Source organism: Bos javanicus, chromosome 13 (assembly GCF_032452875.1).
Source record: "Bos javanicus breed banteng chromosome 13, ARS-OSU_banteng_1.0, whole genome shotgun sequence".
In the NCBI taxonomy this organism is placed as follows: Eukaryota; Metazoa; Chordata; class Mammalia; order Artiodactyla; family Bovidae; genus Bos; species Bos javanicus.
In genome coordinates, this window is record NC_083880.1 from 69,665,693 (window position 1) to 69,679,676 (window position 13,984).

The 13,984-nt window shown below is 38.2% G+C and overlaps 1 protein-coding gene and 1 non-coding gene across 2 annotated transcripts in view; both read left to right on the forward strand.

Moving 5' to 3' along the window:
* The window catches only part of TOP1 (DNA topoisomerase I), a 95,312-nt gene that overhangs the window by 27,962 nt on the left and 53,366 nt on the right, over positions 1–13,984 (forward strand). Inside the window, exon 3 of the mRNA XM_061437605.1 lies at positions 9,061–9,163. Within this exon, the coding sequence (XP_061293589.1) occupies positions 9,061–9,163 (103 nt within the window). The remainder of the gene's footprint in view (positions 1–9,060; positions 9,164–13,984) is intronic.
* LOC133259964 (U6 spliceosomal RNA) lies at positions 10,156–10,262 on the forward strand. Its single transcript, XR_009740627.1, has one exon. It is a non-coding gene; the product is annotated as a U6 spliceosomal RNA (small nuclear RNA).

Consider the following 13,984-nt stretch of genomic DNA (forward strand, 5'->3'; position numbering starts at 1 on the left):
TTCCAAATTTGCTGGCATATTGAGTGCAGCACTTTAACAGCATCATCTTTCAGGATTTGGAATAGCTCAACTGGAATTCTATCACGTCCACTAGCTTTGTTTGTAGTGATGCTTTCTAAGGCCCACTTGACTTCACATTCCAGGATGTTTGGCTCTAGGTGAGTGATCACACCATCGTTCAAAGTGTATCTTCAGGCTACATTCCTAGATATGGCTTGCTGGGTCAAAAGATGTATGCGTGCATGCGAAGTCACTTCAGGCATGTCTGACTCTTTGTGATCCTATACAGGACTGTAGCCTGCCAGGCTCCTCTGTCCATGGGATTCTCCAGGCAAGAATACTGGAGTGGGTTGCCGTCTTCCTCCAGAGGATCTTTCCCGCCCAGGGATTGAACCCACGCCTCTTATGTCTCCTGCACTGGGAGGCGGCTTCTTTACCACTGGCACCACCTGGGAAGCGCAGGGTCAAAAGTTAGTATGTATTAATAAGTTAGTTCTGCTGAGTGTTTCCAGATTCCCCCTCTATGGGGGTTATATGAACCATATGCACTTTTTCAGAGATGTTAAGAAGCAAAAATGTGTATTAGATTTGGTAAAATCAGTACTGCTCAGAGTTGCGAAAACTGGAGATAATACATAAACATACTACCTTGTGCACAGTGCACCCTTAGAAAGAGATAACTATTGGTCTTGTGTGAAATGGGAATTTTTCTTATTATAAGAGTAGTGAGAAAATCAAACGAGACAGTTTGAGTACTCTAGCAGGTAGTAGTGCCCCTGTTCTCTTGTTTGCTTTTGGCTGTGTTGGGTTCCTATCTGGATTATCTTCCTGGATTGTAAACCCCTTGAGGGCAGAGTGTCTTGATGAGTCTAGAGGAGGATGCTTTGGATTTAAGAATACATTTAAAATGGTTGTAAACTGAATTAACGCTCAGAGTCTAATTCTGAATCTAGTAGTAGAAGGTTGTTGGTTTTTTGCTGTTTGATTTTGCACTTATCCATCAAGTCATTTTGTAGAGATCAGTTCAGTTCAATTCAGTCGCTCAGTCGTGTCCGACTCTTTGCAACCCCATGGACTGCAGCACGCCAGGCTTCCCTGTCCATCACCAACTCCCGGAGTTCACTCAGACTCACGTCCATAGAGTCAGTGATGCCATCCAGCCATCTCATCCTCTGTCGTCCCCTTCTCCTCCCACCTTCAGTCTTTCCCAGCATCAGGGTCTTTTCCAGTGAGTCAGTTCTTCACATCAGGTGGCCAAAGTATTGGAGTTTCAGCTTCAGCATCAATCCTTCCAGTGAATATTCAGGACTGATTTCCTGTAGGATGGATTGGTTGGATCTCCTTGCTGTCCAAGGGACTCTCAAGAGTCTCCTCCAACACCACAGTTCAAAAGCATCAATTCTTTGGTGCTCAGCTTTCTTTATAGTCCAGCTCTCACATCCATACATGACTACTGGAAGAACCATAGCTTTGACTAGACGGACCTTTGTTGGCAAAGCGATGTCTCTGCTTTTTCATTTACTTCTTTTTCTTTTTTTTTATATTTCTTTTTTTTTTTACTTTACAATATTGTATTGGGTTTGCTTTTTAATATGCTCTCTAGGTTGGTCATAACTTTCCTTCCAAGGAGTAAGCAACTTTTAATTTCATGGCTGCAGTCACCATCTGCAGTCATTTTGGAGCCCCCCCAAAAAAAGTCTATCACTGTTTCCATTGTTTCCCCATCTATTTGCCATGAAGTGATGGGACCAGATGCCATGATCTTAGTTTTCTGAATATTGAGTTTTAAGCCAGCTTTTTCACTCTCCTCTTTCACTTTCATCAAGAGGCTCTTTAGTTCTTCTTCACTTTCTGCCATAAGTGTGGTGTCATCTGCATATCTGAGGTTATTGATATTTCTCCCAGCAATCTTGATTCCATTTGTGCTTCATCCAGCCCAGTATTTTGCATGATGTACTCTGCATATAAGTTAAATAAGCAGGGTGACAATATACAGCCTTGACATACTCCTTTCTCGATTTGGAAGGAGTCTGTTGTTCCATGTCCAGTTCTACCTGTTGCTTCTTGACCTGCATACAGATTTCTCAGGAGGCAGGTCAGGTGGTCTGGTATTCCCATCTGTTTAAGAATTTTCCACAGTTTGTTGTGATCCACACTGTCAAAGGCTTTGGCATAGTCAATAAAGCAGAAGTAGATGTTTTTTTTTTTTTTAATTTTATTTTATTTTTAAACTTTACATAATTACGTAATTGTATTAGTTTTGCCAAATATCAAAATGATTTTTTCTGGGAACACTCTTGCTTTTTCGATGATCCAGTGGATGTTGGGAATTTGATCTCTGGTTCCTCTGCCTTTTCTGAATCCATCTTACACATCTGGAAGTTTGTAGTGATACCTAGCAACTGTTCTTGCAACTGGGGAAGACACAGATACTTAACCTCTTTTGTCATTTGGAAGTCTCTTTACCTCAGAACATTGTTGACCTTAGGAATGCCTTAGATAACTGTAACAAAAGATGTTGATTCCTGTTCTCTCGCTCTGTTCATTTACATATCTATCCTTTAAGTTAGAGTGAAAGGAATTAGTTGTTAATGTCTTCTTATTCTCAAGGATTTCGGTGGTCTTCCTCCTGTGTCTTCATCTTAAATATTTTGAATTCTAGGATTTGAAACATTTGTTATCAGGAGGGTGAATGAGGTTTTCTGATGATTTAATATGCAATGGCTTGTGCCTTTCATTTCTATTCTGTTAGTCAAAATCAAGACAAGTCTTGTTGCGTTTAGCAGGTGCATAAAGTGGCAAAATCCTTTCTACAAAACATTTTCAATAATATCTGTTCTTAGATGAACTCCAGTTAAGGGAAAGAGTATGTACTAAAAGGAATCTTTAAATCCATTAGTATGCTGTCTACAAATATTTTCGCCATGGGGGACGTACATCATTGTGCTCTTATTGGCTTCAGTTTTTACTTACTGGCTTCTCTACTGTCCATCATTTTTAAATATCCCACTGTTACCTTAAATACAATAGGACTTGAGTTAGTTTCATCATTTCTTCAGTCTTTTTGTTTTCCTCATTTTTGTTGTGCGCAGATTTCCTGTGTCGTCTTCTAAGGCACCTTGTTCTAGCCACCTTGACTTAGAGTCTTTGAATCTTCTTCGACCCTTCTGCATTTATTGATCACACATCCCATGAGTTCCTAGAACTGGATTCTACTTCCATTTTTTCAACATGCTTTTACATTTTTTTCTCAGTCTCTTTGCTATCACTTTTTTCTAGATTGCTTCAAAAACACTAGCTAGTTATTTTGCTCTTACTTTTACCTTCTACCCACACTGCCCTTCAATTAATCTTCCTTAAGTATGGCTTTCATTTAGTTCCTTTTCTGCTTGAAGTGGCTCCTTGTCATCCTGAGAGTAGGACACCCTGACTCTTGGGTAAATTTTATCAAGCTTTATCTCCTACTGCTCCTTAACACAAATCCTCTCTTGGACTAGGCTAGTCTTCTTGCCGTACCCTTATATAATAAGAAAAAAATAGGGGATTGGAAGGGACAAAGCTCACAAATAAGTGTTTAACTTTTTATTCTGAAGTTTCAAATCTATTTAAGTAGAGTAATAATAATGAACTCCCATGTGTCTTATCTGCCTCTTCAATAACTATTAATATCAAGCTCTTGCCAGTCTTGTTTTATCTATCCCCATATCTCCCCATTTTGCGGGGGGCGGGGTGACAATATTTTAAAGCTAATTGCAGACGTCATTCACCTGGAAGTACGTCCGTATGCATCTATGAAAGCTATCCGTCAGTTTACCTCGTGCAGATCTGCTCTGTGATGGTGTCCCTTTCTGTTGGTTATTTAGCTTGTTTACACACTTTTGTTGTTCAGGAGATCAACTCATTCCATTCTGCCCCCCTGTCATTTCTCCTCAGAAGGTCCAGCCTCCCCCGTAGAACTATACTACAGCTATTAGGATATGTAAAGTCATTGACATGTATTTTGGTACCCGTCACAGCACACACAGCACAGTTTGAACATACAGTAGACATGTGATGACTTTTAAATAGGGACACTTGGGGTTCAGATCTTTGACCCAGGTCTTACTTGCACTGGTGGAATTTTCAGCTACAACTTTTAAGTTTCTTACCAGACATTTTGGTTTATGTTTTTAGATTAGCAATAGCTTTGAAAGAATTGGGGATTTGGCTTTAAAAATCAACTTTGAAGTTCTGCACACTTAAAACAATAATGTTTTTTGCAGACTGGTTATCTAAAACCTACCTGGAATTATTTTCAATTTGTCTTTTACTTAGTTTTCTTTTTCTTTAAAGCTTTTTAGTGAGTTAATAATACTCCTTTTTCCTTGTGTACACCAGTATTTGTCAAAATAGTTTTAAAGCCTGGTAATTTTTTTAACTTCTATTTTTTATTATGAAAGTGACTCATCTTGGGGAAAAAATTGGAAAACAAAGGCAAAGCATACACACAAAAACTCAAGTTACTCATAAATTTATCACCCAGACTACTTTTAACAGTTGGTGTCTTCTAGTCTTTTTCAGACATGTTTATGTGTTTGTATACACAGAATAAAATTTTTTTAAATTATGTTGCTGCCATAGCCTTGGGCCGTAATAGCAGATGCTCATGTTCTGTTTGTTTGTTAAATCTGGCCTGTAAACAGAGGGTTGTAGTGCTAGTGGCATGGTTTGTCAGTTATTATGATTTTAACTGTAAGTACTTGTTGAGGGCAGAAGAAATCAGGGTATTAATTATTATCAGGTAAACAGGGGCTAACAGCTTTGTATCAGATTGACAGCATTTTAAAATTTTGGACTTGAGATTTTCAGAAGTTGACGGGTTCTCTATGCTATGTGAAAGATTGGGTTCTGATACTACATGATTTTATTTTCCCATCTCGGTGAGATGAGAATTTCTTATAGCTAGGGGAATGGTCATGCAAATTCTGTTTCTCTAGGGCCTGGCACAGAATAGATACTTAATGGGTTATGCCAAATGTGATTTATTTTTGCTTTGAGCAAGGAGTAGTGTGGAACACACGCGTTGTCTGTACATTATTATTAGTTGTCTGTTGTTATTAAACATGTTATCTCAAAATTTAGCACCTTAAATAACAAACATTTGTTTTCTCACACAGTTTGTGTGAACCAGGAATCCAGGAAGAGCTTAGCTGGGTGGTTTTAGCTCTGAGTCTGAGTTGGCAGTCATCTGAAGGCTTAACTGAGACTAGAGGACCCACTTCCAAGGTGGTTCATTCACATAACTTGTAGCAGGAAGTTTCACTTTCTCACCAGATAGGCCTCTCCATAGGGCTGCTAGAGTGTCCTAACAGTGTGGCAACTGTCTTCGCCCAGGGCAAGGAGAAAGATCCAATGCCTTTGATGGCCTGCCCACTGACATTTCCACTTTGTCCTGTTTTTAGGGCTGAGTCACTACGTCTAGCCCATACTTAAGGAGAAGGAAATTAGGCCACAACTTGAAAGGAGGAGTATCAAAGAATCTGTTGGACATATTTTAAAACTACCACATGCGTTGAGTACATAAACTTCCAATTGATTCACAGTCAATGTTAAGGTGACCTGACTCCAGTGAGCTGCATTTTTAATATGCCCTTGGGTTAATTCTGATACGCTAAAATTTGAGAGTTACTAACCTCAAAAAGTAGAAAGAGATACCATGTTCATGGATCAAAGGACACAATGTTTTGATGTCACTTCTCTGCAAATTGTCCTATGGACACAAACTCCCAGATAGCTTTTATTTTTTTTCTTTAGGAAATCAAACAACTAAATCTAAAATTTATATGGAAATACAGAAGATAGAATAGCCAGAACAATTTTGAAAAGGTACAAAGTTAAAGTACTTAAATTAGCTGATCTCAAAATTACTATTGAAAAAAAGCTCTACTCTGAAGCTTTAGGAGTTAATATACTCTGTGTTGGGGGTCTAGTAACAGATCTACAATTTTGTGGACACTTCATTTCCAGTGAAGAGGCCCAAGGCAGTTCAGTGGGGAAAAGGCAGTCTTTATTATTTTTTTTTAATTTTATTTTATTTTTAAACCTTACAATATTGTATTAGTTTTGCCAAACATCGAAATGAATCCGCCACAGGTATACCCGTGCTCCCCATCCTGAACCCTCCTCCCTCCTCCCTCCCCATACCCTCCCTCTGGGTCTTCCCAGTGTACCAGCCCCAAGCATCCAGTATCGTGCATCAAACCTGGACTGGCGACTCATTTCATACATGATATTATACATGTTTCAATGCCATTCTCCCAAATCTCCCCACCCTCTCCCTCTCCCACAGAGTCCATAAGACTGATCTATACATCAGTGTCTCTATTTCTGTCTCGTACACAGGGTTATTGTTACCATCTTTCTAAATTCCATATATATGAGTTAGTATACTGTATTGGTGTTTTTCTTTCTGGCTTACTTCACTCTGTATAATAGGCTCCAGTTTCATCCATCTCATTAGAACTGATTCAAATGTATTCTTTTTAATGGCTGAGTAATACTCCATTGTATATATGTACCACAGCTTTCTTATCCATTCATGTGCTGATGGACATCTAGGTTGCTTCCATGTCCTGGCTATTATAAACAGTGCTGCAATGAACATTGGGGTACACGTGTCTCTTTCCCTTCTGGTTTCCTCAGTGTGTATGCCCAACAGTGGGATTACTGGATCATAAGGCAGTTCTATTTCCAGTTTTTTAAGGAATCTCCACACTGTTCTCCATAGTGGCTGTACTAGTTTGCATTCCCACCAACAGTGTAAGAGGGTTCCCTTTTCTCCACACCCTCTCCAGCATTTATTTCTTGTAGACTTTTGGATCGCAGCCATTCTGACTGGCGTGAAATGGTACCTCATAGTGGTTTTGATTTGCATTTCTCTGATAATGAGTGATGTTGAGCATCTTTTCATGTGTTTGTTAGCCATCTGTATGTCTTCTTTGGAGAAATGTCTATTTAGTTCTTTGGCCCATTTTTTGATTGGGTCGTTTATTTTTCTGGAATTGAGCTGTAGGAGTTGCTTGTATATTTTTGAGATTAGTTGTTTGTCAGTTGCTTCATTTGCTATTATTTTCTCCCATTCTGAAGGCTGCCTTTTCACCTTGCTAATAGTTTCCTTTGTTGTGCAGAAGCTTTTCAGTTTAATTAGGTCCCATTTGTTTATTTTTGCTTTTATTTCCAATATTCTGGGAGGTGGGTCATAGAGGATCCTGCTGTGATGTATGTCGGAGAGTGTTTTGCCTATGTTCTCCTCTAGGAGTTTTATAGTTTCTGGTCTTACATTGAGATCTTTAATCCATTTTGAGTTTATTTTTGTGTATGGTGTTAGAAAGTGTTCTAGAATGAAACTAGAACACTTGTAAAAGAATGAAAAAGGCAGTCTTTAAAAGAAAACAACAACAAAAAAAATGGTGCTGTACATATTATAGATTTTTAAAATGTTCCCTGCCTCTTACCTCTGTATAAAGCTTCTAGAAGAAAGAATATTCACAATACTCATGTCTAACCAAAAAATTGTAATGCATGATATATAAAGAACTTGTGGTGGTAGTCGTGTAGTTGATAAATTGTGTCCAACTCTTTTGCAACCCCACGGACTGTAGCCCACCAGGCACTTCTGTCCATGGTATTTCCCAGGCAAGAACTGGAGTGGATTGCCATTTCCTTTTCCAGGGGATTTTCCTGACCCAGGGATGAAACCCTCATCTCTTGCATTGCAGGGGGATTCTTTACCGCTGAGCCACCAGGGATTCAAATAAAGAACACAGTAATAAGGCAAACAAGTTTTTTTAAGTGGAGGAAAGACTTAAAGAGATACTTTACCAAAGAAGATACGAGTGGCCAATCTGCATATGAAAAGATGCCCATCATTTTAATCAGTAAACTGGATTAAAACCACAGTGAGATACCACTACATACCTGCTAGAATAGCTAAAAGTAGACTGATTTTATTAGATGTTGGTGAGAATTTGTAGCAGTTGAAACTCTAATCCATTGTTGGTGGGGCTGTATAATGGTATAATCACTTTGCAGTACAGTTTGGCAGTTTCCTGTAAAGTAAAACATACACTTACAGGTGACCCTGTAACTTTATCATTAAGTATATACCCAAGAGAAATTAAAACATGTCTACACAAGGACTTGTATATGAAAGTTCATAGCAGATTTATTCATAAAAAAGCCAGTGCCTGAAAATAGCTCAAATGTCCATCAGCAGATGAATGGATAAATAAATTGCAGTGTATCCCAACAATGGATTACCATTCCAGTAAAATCTAACCAACTACTGATATATCCAACATGGTTGAATGACAAAAATATGTTAAGGGAAAGAAATCAGACCCAAAAAAGAATATCCTATAGTTCCATTTATGTGAAACTAGAAATATAGACAAATCTAATCAATTGTGCTAGTGGATCAGTGGTTGCTTCAGGCTGGAGGTAAAAATTCAGATTGGGCTAGGAATGGGCACAAGGGAGACTTCCAGGGATGATGGAAATGTTCTAAATTTTTATTGTGGTAGGGATTATGTCTGTGCATATGTCTGCTGGACTTACTACTCTATCTTTGAAATGTATCTTACTGTGTAGAAATCATACTTCATTAAAGTTGATTTAAAAACGCGTATCTCTTACGGTTTGCATTTTCCACAAGGTACATAGATAACCATCTGATCTTGAGAGGTGGTGTTCAAGATTTATCCTTTGAATCATTTATGGCTTAGTCTTCCTGGTACCAGGTCTAGGGAGAAGAACGCCAAACTGTTACCTTCTTTTACAGCAGAATTGGCTCCCCCTTCTCTTCCTGCTTATTTGTAACATATCTTGGTTTTAGAGGTAGGGTGATGGGATGCCTTGTCTGGGCTGGTTTGTCAAGTCTTTTTCTCCAGTGGAATATGCTATTACAGATAGCTACCATGCCATTTAAGTCCTGTCATTGTGCTTCTTGACCAGCTCATCAAGGTAGATGGGCAGGAGATAGCTCATGACTTCTCTTAACTGACTCATCTCTTATGGTTGCAGATTCTCATAAACACAAAGATAAGCATAAAGATCGAGAACACCGGCACAAAGAGCACAAGAAGGACAAGGAGAAAGACCGAGAAAAGTCCAAGCACAGCAACAGGTAAGGGTTGAACCGTCAGGTCCCTCATCATTCAGGTAGGCTTGGGTTACTTGGAATAGGCCTTAATTTGAACCACAGGTAAATACATGGATAGCAAATTCATCAGACTTTGATTCCAGAGTTGTTAAGAGGATGGCCTTGATAATTCAGGCTTTACTGGGGATGCCATTGTTCATTCAGATTAGAATGTCCAAAGCAAGTATGGTAAATTGTTACCATAGAATGGCATTTCATCAAGTGTCCAGAGAACTTGCCTTGATAAAAGGTGACTGGATTGGAAACCTGATAGATATAGATTGACATTTTTCTCCTTTCTGTACTTTAAAGGGTTTAAGTTTAAAAATTCTTAACTTAGGCTTCCATGGTCTATTAGTCCCTTAAATCATATACAAAAGGTTTGGTATATGAGATATTCCTGAAGAGAACATTCCTAGCTTTCATCAGTTTACCAGAGTGGTTCAGTTCTCACAAAAGCCAGTGACCACCAGTGTAAATGAAACTCAGAGGTGTTGCCCTCTGGGATCCAAGAGGGATCAGAAAGATGTTTTCTTGTTTGTTTTGCCTCCTTTTTTTGGTGTAGGTGGCAGGTGGTTAAGCCCAAAGACAGGGTATCTTTGGGTATAAGACTACTTATTGAAAATGAAGACTTAAACTTCCATTTTGAATTAAAGGCAGTTGTTGAGGGAAAGCCATATGATATTCCCATAATGGCCTAAATTTTGTGGGAGAGAACTTAAAACGCAAGTGCCTTCAACCTAGAGTCTCTTAGAACTACTTCATTAGGTTGGCTTATTGTCTATAGACAAGATATTTTTAACATAAATATATACTCAAAAGTTTTTGTCCAGTGTGTACAAAAATCTACAAGTAAATAAAAATGAGACAGATAATTCAGCAGAAAAATTCATAAGAGGATGGAGCAAGCTCTTCACAAAAGAAGATATGCAAATGGCCAGGGAAAACACTAGGTGCTCAACAGTACTCATCGGGGAGTGCTCGCTTTGGCAGCACATACACTAAAATTGGAATGATACAGAGAAGATTAGCATGGCCCCCGTACAAGGTTGACACGCAAATTTGTGAAGCGTTCCATATTTTTATGCCGTATCAACCCAAATATTAACTGATAGCATTTCTACTAAAATTTCAAAATCTAAATAGGTTCACAAGAATACATGCTGTTGTAAAAACACAAGACCAGTTTAAGAATTTAAGATAGAATAAAATGTACCAATGTATCAAAATGAAAAAAAAATTCACCAGGAAAATACAACCTCAATTTAATACCTACACATTGTAGTAATAACTAATTATTAAAATAATGCTAATACCAAGACCTTCAAATGATGTGGAGCAATCCCATTTCTGATGGGACTATAAACTGTTGAATCATTTCGGGAAAACTACTTAGCTATGTCTTCTAAAATTACCTTATGTATACCCTGTAACTTAAGAATTCCATCCCCAAGTATATTCGCAACAGAAATGCGTGTATATGGGTATCAAAGGGCAGGTAAAAAGCTATTTAGAGCTGCATTGTTTTTATTAACCCCAAAGTAAAAATCTCCCAAATGCCCGAGAGTAGTAAAATGGATAAAGTGTGGTGTATTAGGGTACTATATATAAATAAATATGAAAGGAGTACACATAGGTGGATTCCACAAACCTGTGTTGCTTGAAGGAAACTAGTCAAAAAGATACATAATGTATGCTTCAATTTGTTTGAAATTCAGAAACAAAAATTAAGACCTTTAGAATCCAGGATCATGGTGATCCTTGGTAAGGAGCGAAAGGTAGCAGTTGTAAAATGATGTGAGGGGAACTTCTGGTGTGGTATCAGTGGTATTTTTCTTGACTTTTCGTGGTAATCACATTGTAGCCTTATTTTGTGATAAGTCTTTGAACTCTGCATTCTGTATATATGCTACTTTTATTTTTAAAAATTATTAAAAATGGGGCTTATGGAAAAGGCACGATAAAGTGAATTCTGTCTTTTTGTAATCATTAAAAATTTTTAAATGAAAATTTTAAGGGAGGACGTCTTTATGAATCATTAAAATAAACAGATTAATTTTCTGTAGTGAGGCTGTTTCTTCAGGAATCATCTACCACTCCTGTGGTCTTTCCCCACAATTTTCGCATTTCTTATCACTTAATTATCTAGTTTCCATTAGTCCAGTAAATTTAGTCTTAGGTACTAATAGTTGAGTTCAGTTCACATGCATCTTTTCTTCAGTTTGTAGTCACCTACCTTAAATATTAATATCTATGTAGATTTGAGAGCAAAGATTATTGCCGAGAATAAAGACGTTCATTTCATAATGATAAAAAAGGGGACTAATTAATCAAGAGGGCATAACCGTTTCAAAGCTTCCCTGGTGGCTCAGTGGTAAAGAATCTTCCTGCCAATGCAAGAGAGGCAGGTTCAGTCCTTGAGTCAGGAAGATCCTTTGGAGTAGGAAATGGCAACCCACTCCATTATTATTGTCTGGAAAATTCCATGAACAGAGGAGCCTGGCGGACTAAAGTCCATGGGTTCGCAAAGAGTTGGTCACCACTGAACAGGAGCAAAGAGTATGAACAGTTACAAATGTTAATATAATCAGTTACAACTGATAACAGAGTCTCAAAATAGATGAAGTGAAAACTGTTAGAATTGCAAAGAGAAATAATATTTATACTTAGATTTTACTACCTCTTTCTCAATCGATGGGAAAATCATTAAGGATATGGAAGACTTTAAACATCATCGATGAACCTGATTTAATTGATATTTATAGAATATTACACTCAGCAGTAAAATACACGTGGAGCATTTGCCAAGATGCTCCATATTCTGGGCTGAGGCCTTTTTGAAACCAGCTTCCCCTGGCTTTCCACTTGCTGGCTACCTTTTTCATCTTCTCATTGCAGTTTGCAGAATGCTTCTCTAAGTCTGGCTGGCTGTCTTTGCTGCATCTCTTGTGATTCACCCTTCTCTCTCCTTCCATTTCTACTCTCCCTTAACTGCTTTTCTGTTCTCAAACACAGAGTGTCTTCTGAATACCTCTAGGTTTTCAAATATGCTGTTACTGGTTCTGGAAGACTCTGTTTAGCCCTCCTAATAACATTCTTTTAGTTGCAGCTTAGAGTTCTTTTTTCAGGTATCTTTTCTGCCTGTTCCCCCCACCCCCCAACCCCCATATTAAAGTAGCATTTTTTATGTCTTCTCTGGCACCATGAGTATATCCCTCTCACAGCCATTACCAAATTCTGGTGGTGTTGTAATTGTCTCTCTGCTTTTCTCTGTGACCTATTGGACTCTTGATGGTCCCTGGGAACAACATTGGGTTCTGTTGTGTTCATGTATGTCCTCAAGGCTTAATACAGTACCTGGTGGACAGGTGATACTTAGTAGTATATATTTATTGAATCAGTGAGTGGTTGACCTATGGTTACACCAGTTACCATCGTCTCTCTCCTTTTCACATATTCTCAATATTCTGTAGCAGAGTTCCCTTTGGCCATCCCACATTTCAAACACCGTTTTTTGTGTGTGTTTCTGTCTCAAATACGTATGACATAAAGTTTGTCATTTGGGGGAAGTGGCATTCACTATATTGTACAACCATCCCTAGTATCCATCTTTAGAACTTCATCATTCCAGATAATCTCTGTACTTCTTAAATAATACCTCCTTATTTCCCCTTCCTCCTACCCTTTAGCAGCATCTATTTTCAGTCTCTCTGAATTTTTCCATTCTAGCTACCTCAGGTAAGTGGAGTCATAAAGTATTTGTCCTTTTTATGTCTGGCTTATTTTCCTTAGCATAATGTTTTCAAGGTTCATCCATTTTATTGAATATCAGAATTCCATTCTTATTTATAGTTGAATAATATTTCATTGCATGCCTACCACATTTTAAAAAAGTCTTTGATCTGTTGATGGATACTTGGATTGTTCCACCTTTTGTCTATTGTGAATAATGCTACCGTGCACCTGGGTGCACAAGTGTCTGCCTGAGTCCCTGCTTTCAATTCTTTTGGGTATATACTTAGCAGTAGAATTGCTGATCACGTCAAACAAGAATTTTTATCTTTCTTCCTATATTTATGATGTGCTAGTTGATGTGAAGGCCCAAAAATATATGAGATAGTCTTGACTATGAAGAACTTTATCATTTAAGGAAAATGCTTACACATGGATCAGATCAAAAAAAAGTAATTTTTATGTTACCTGAAATCTGTCCAAAAACAGACTTTAAAAAGATAAAAGTTCATATTTAAACCATAAGCTTTTAAAAATGGATGTCTTATTCTCTGACACATCTTACTTCACCAACCATAATTTGCCATTTGTGATGGAAGAAGAGAATTAGGTAGAGGTGGCATAAAAGGCTTTGGGACAGAAGTTTGATCCCTGTCCTGTTTTACCAAAATCTTTTAAAAATTTTTAGGATGTAATTGTTTTTAAAAGCTTTATTCATCTTATTTTTTTTAAGTTTTTATTTATGTTGGTACTGGGTCTTCTTTGCTGCGTGGGCTTTTTTCTCTGTTTGTGGTATGCAGGCTTCTCATTGCAGTGTCTTGTCGTTGCGGAGCACAGGCTTTAGGTGAGCGGGCTTCTGTAGTTGAGGGACGCACAGGCTTAGTTGCTCCGTGGCATGTGGGATCTTCCCGGATCAGGGATTGAACCTGTGTTTCCTGCTTTGGCAGGCAGATTCTGTACCACTGAGACACCAAGGAAACCCACGGGTGTAATTTTGACATCATTTTTCTTGAAGTCCACAATGGCTTTCTTATGTCTATCTAGAAGAAAGTCTCCTGGTTCTGGTCTCTCCAC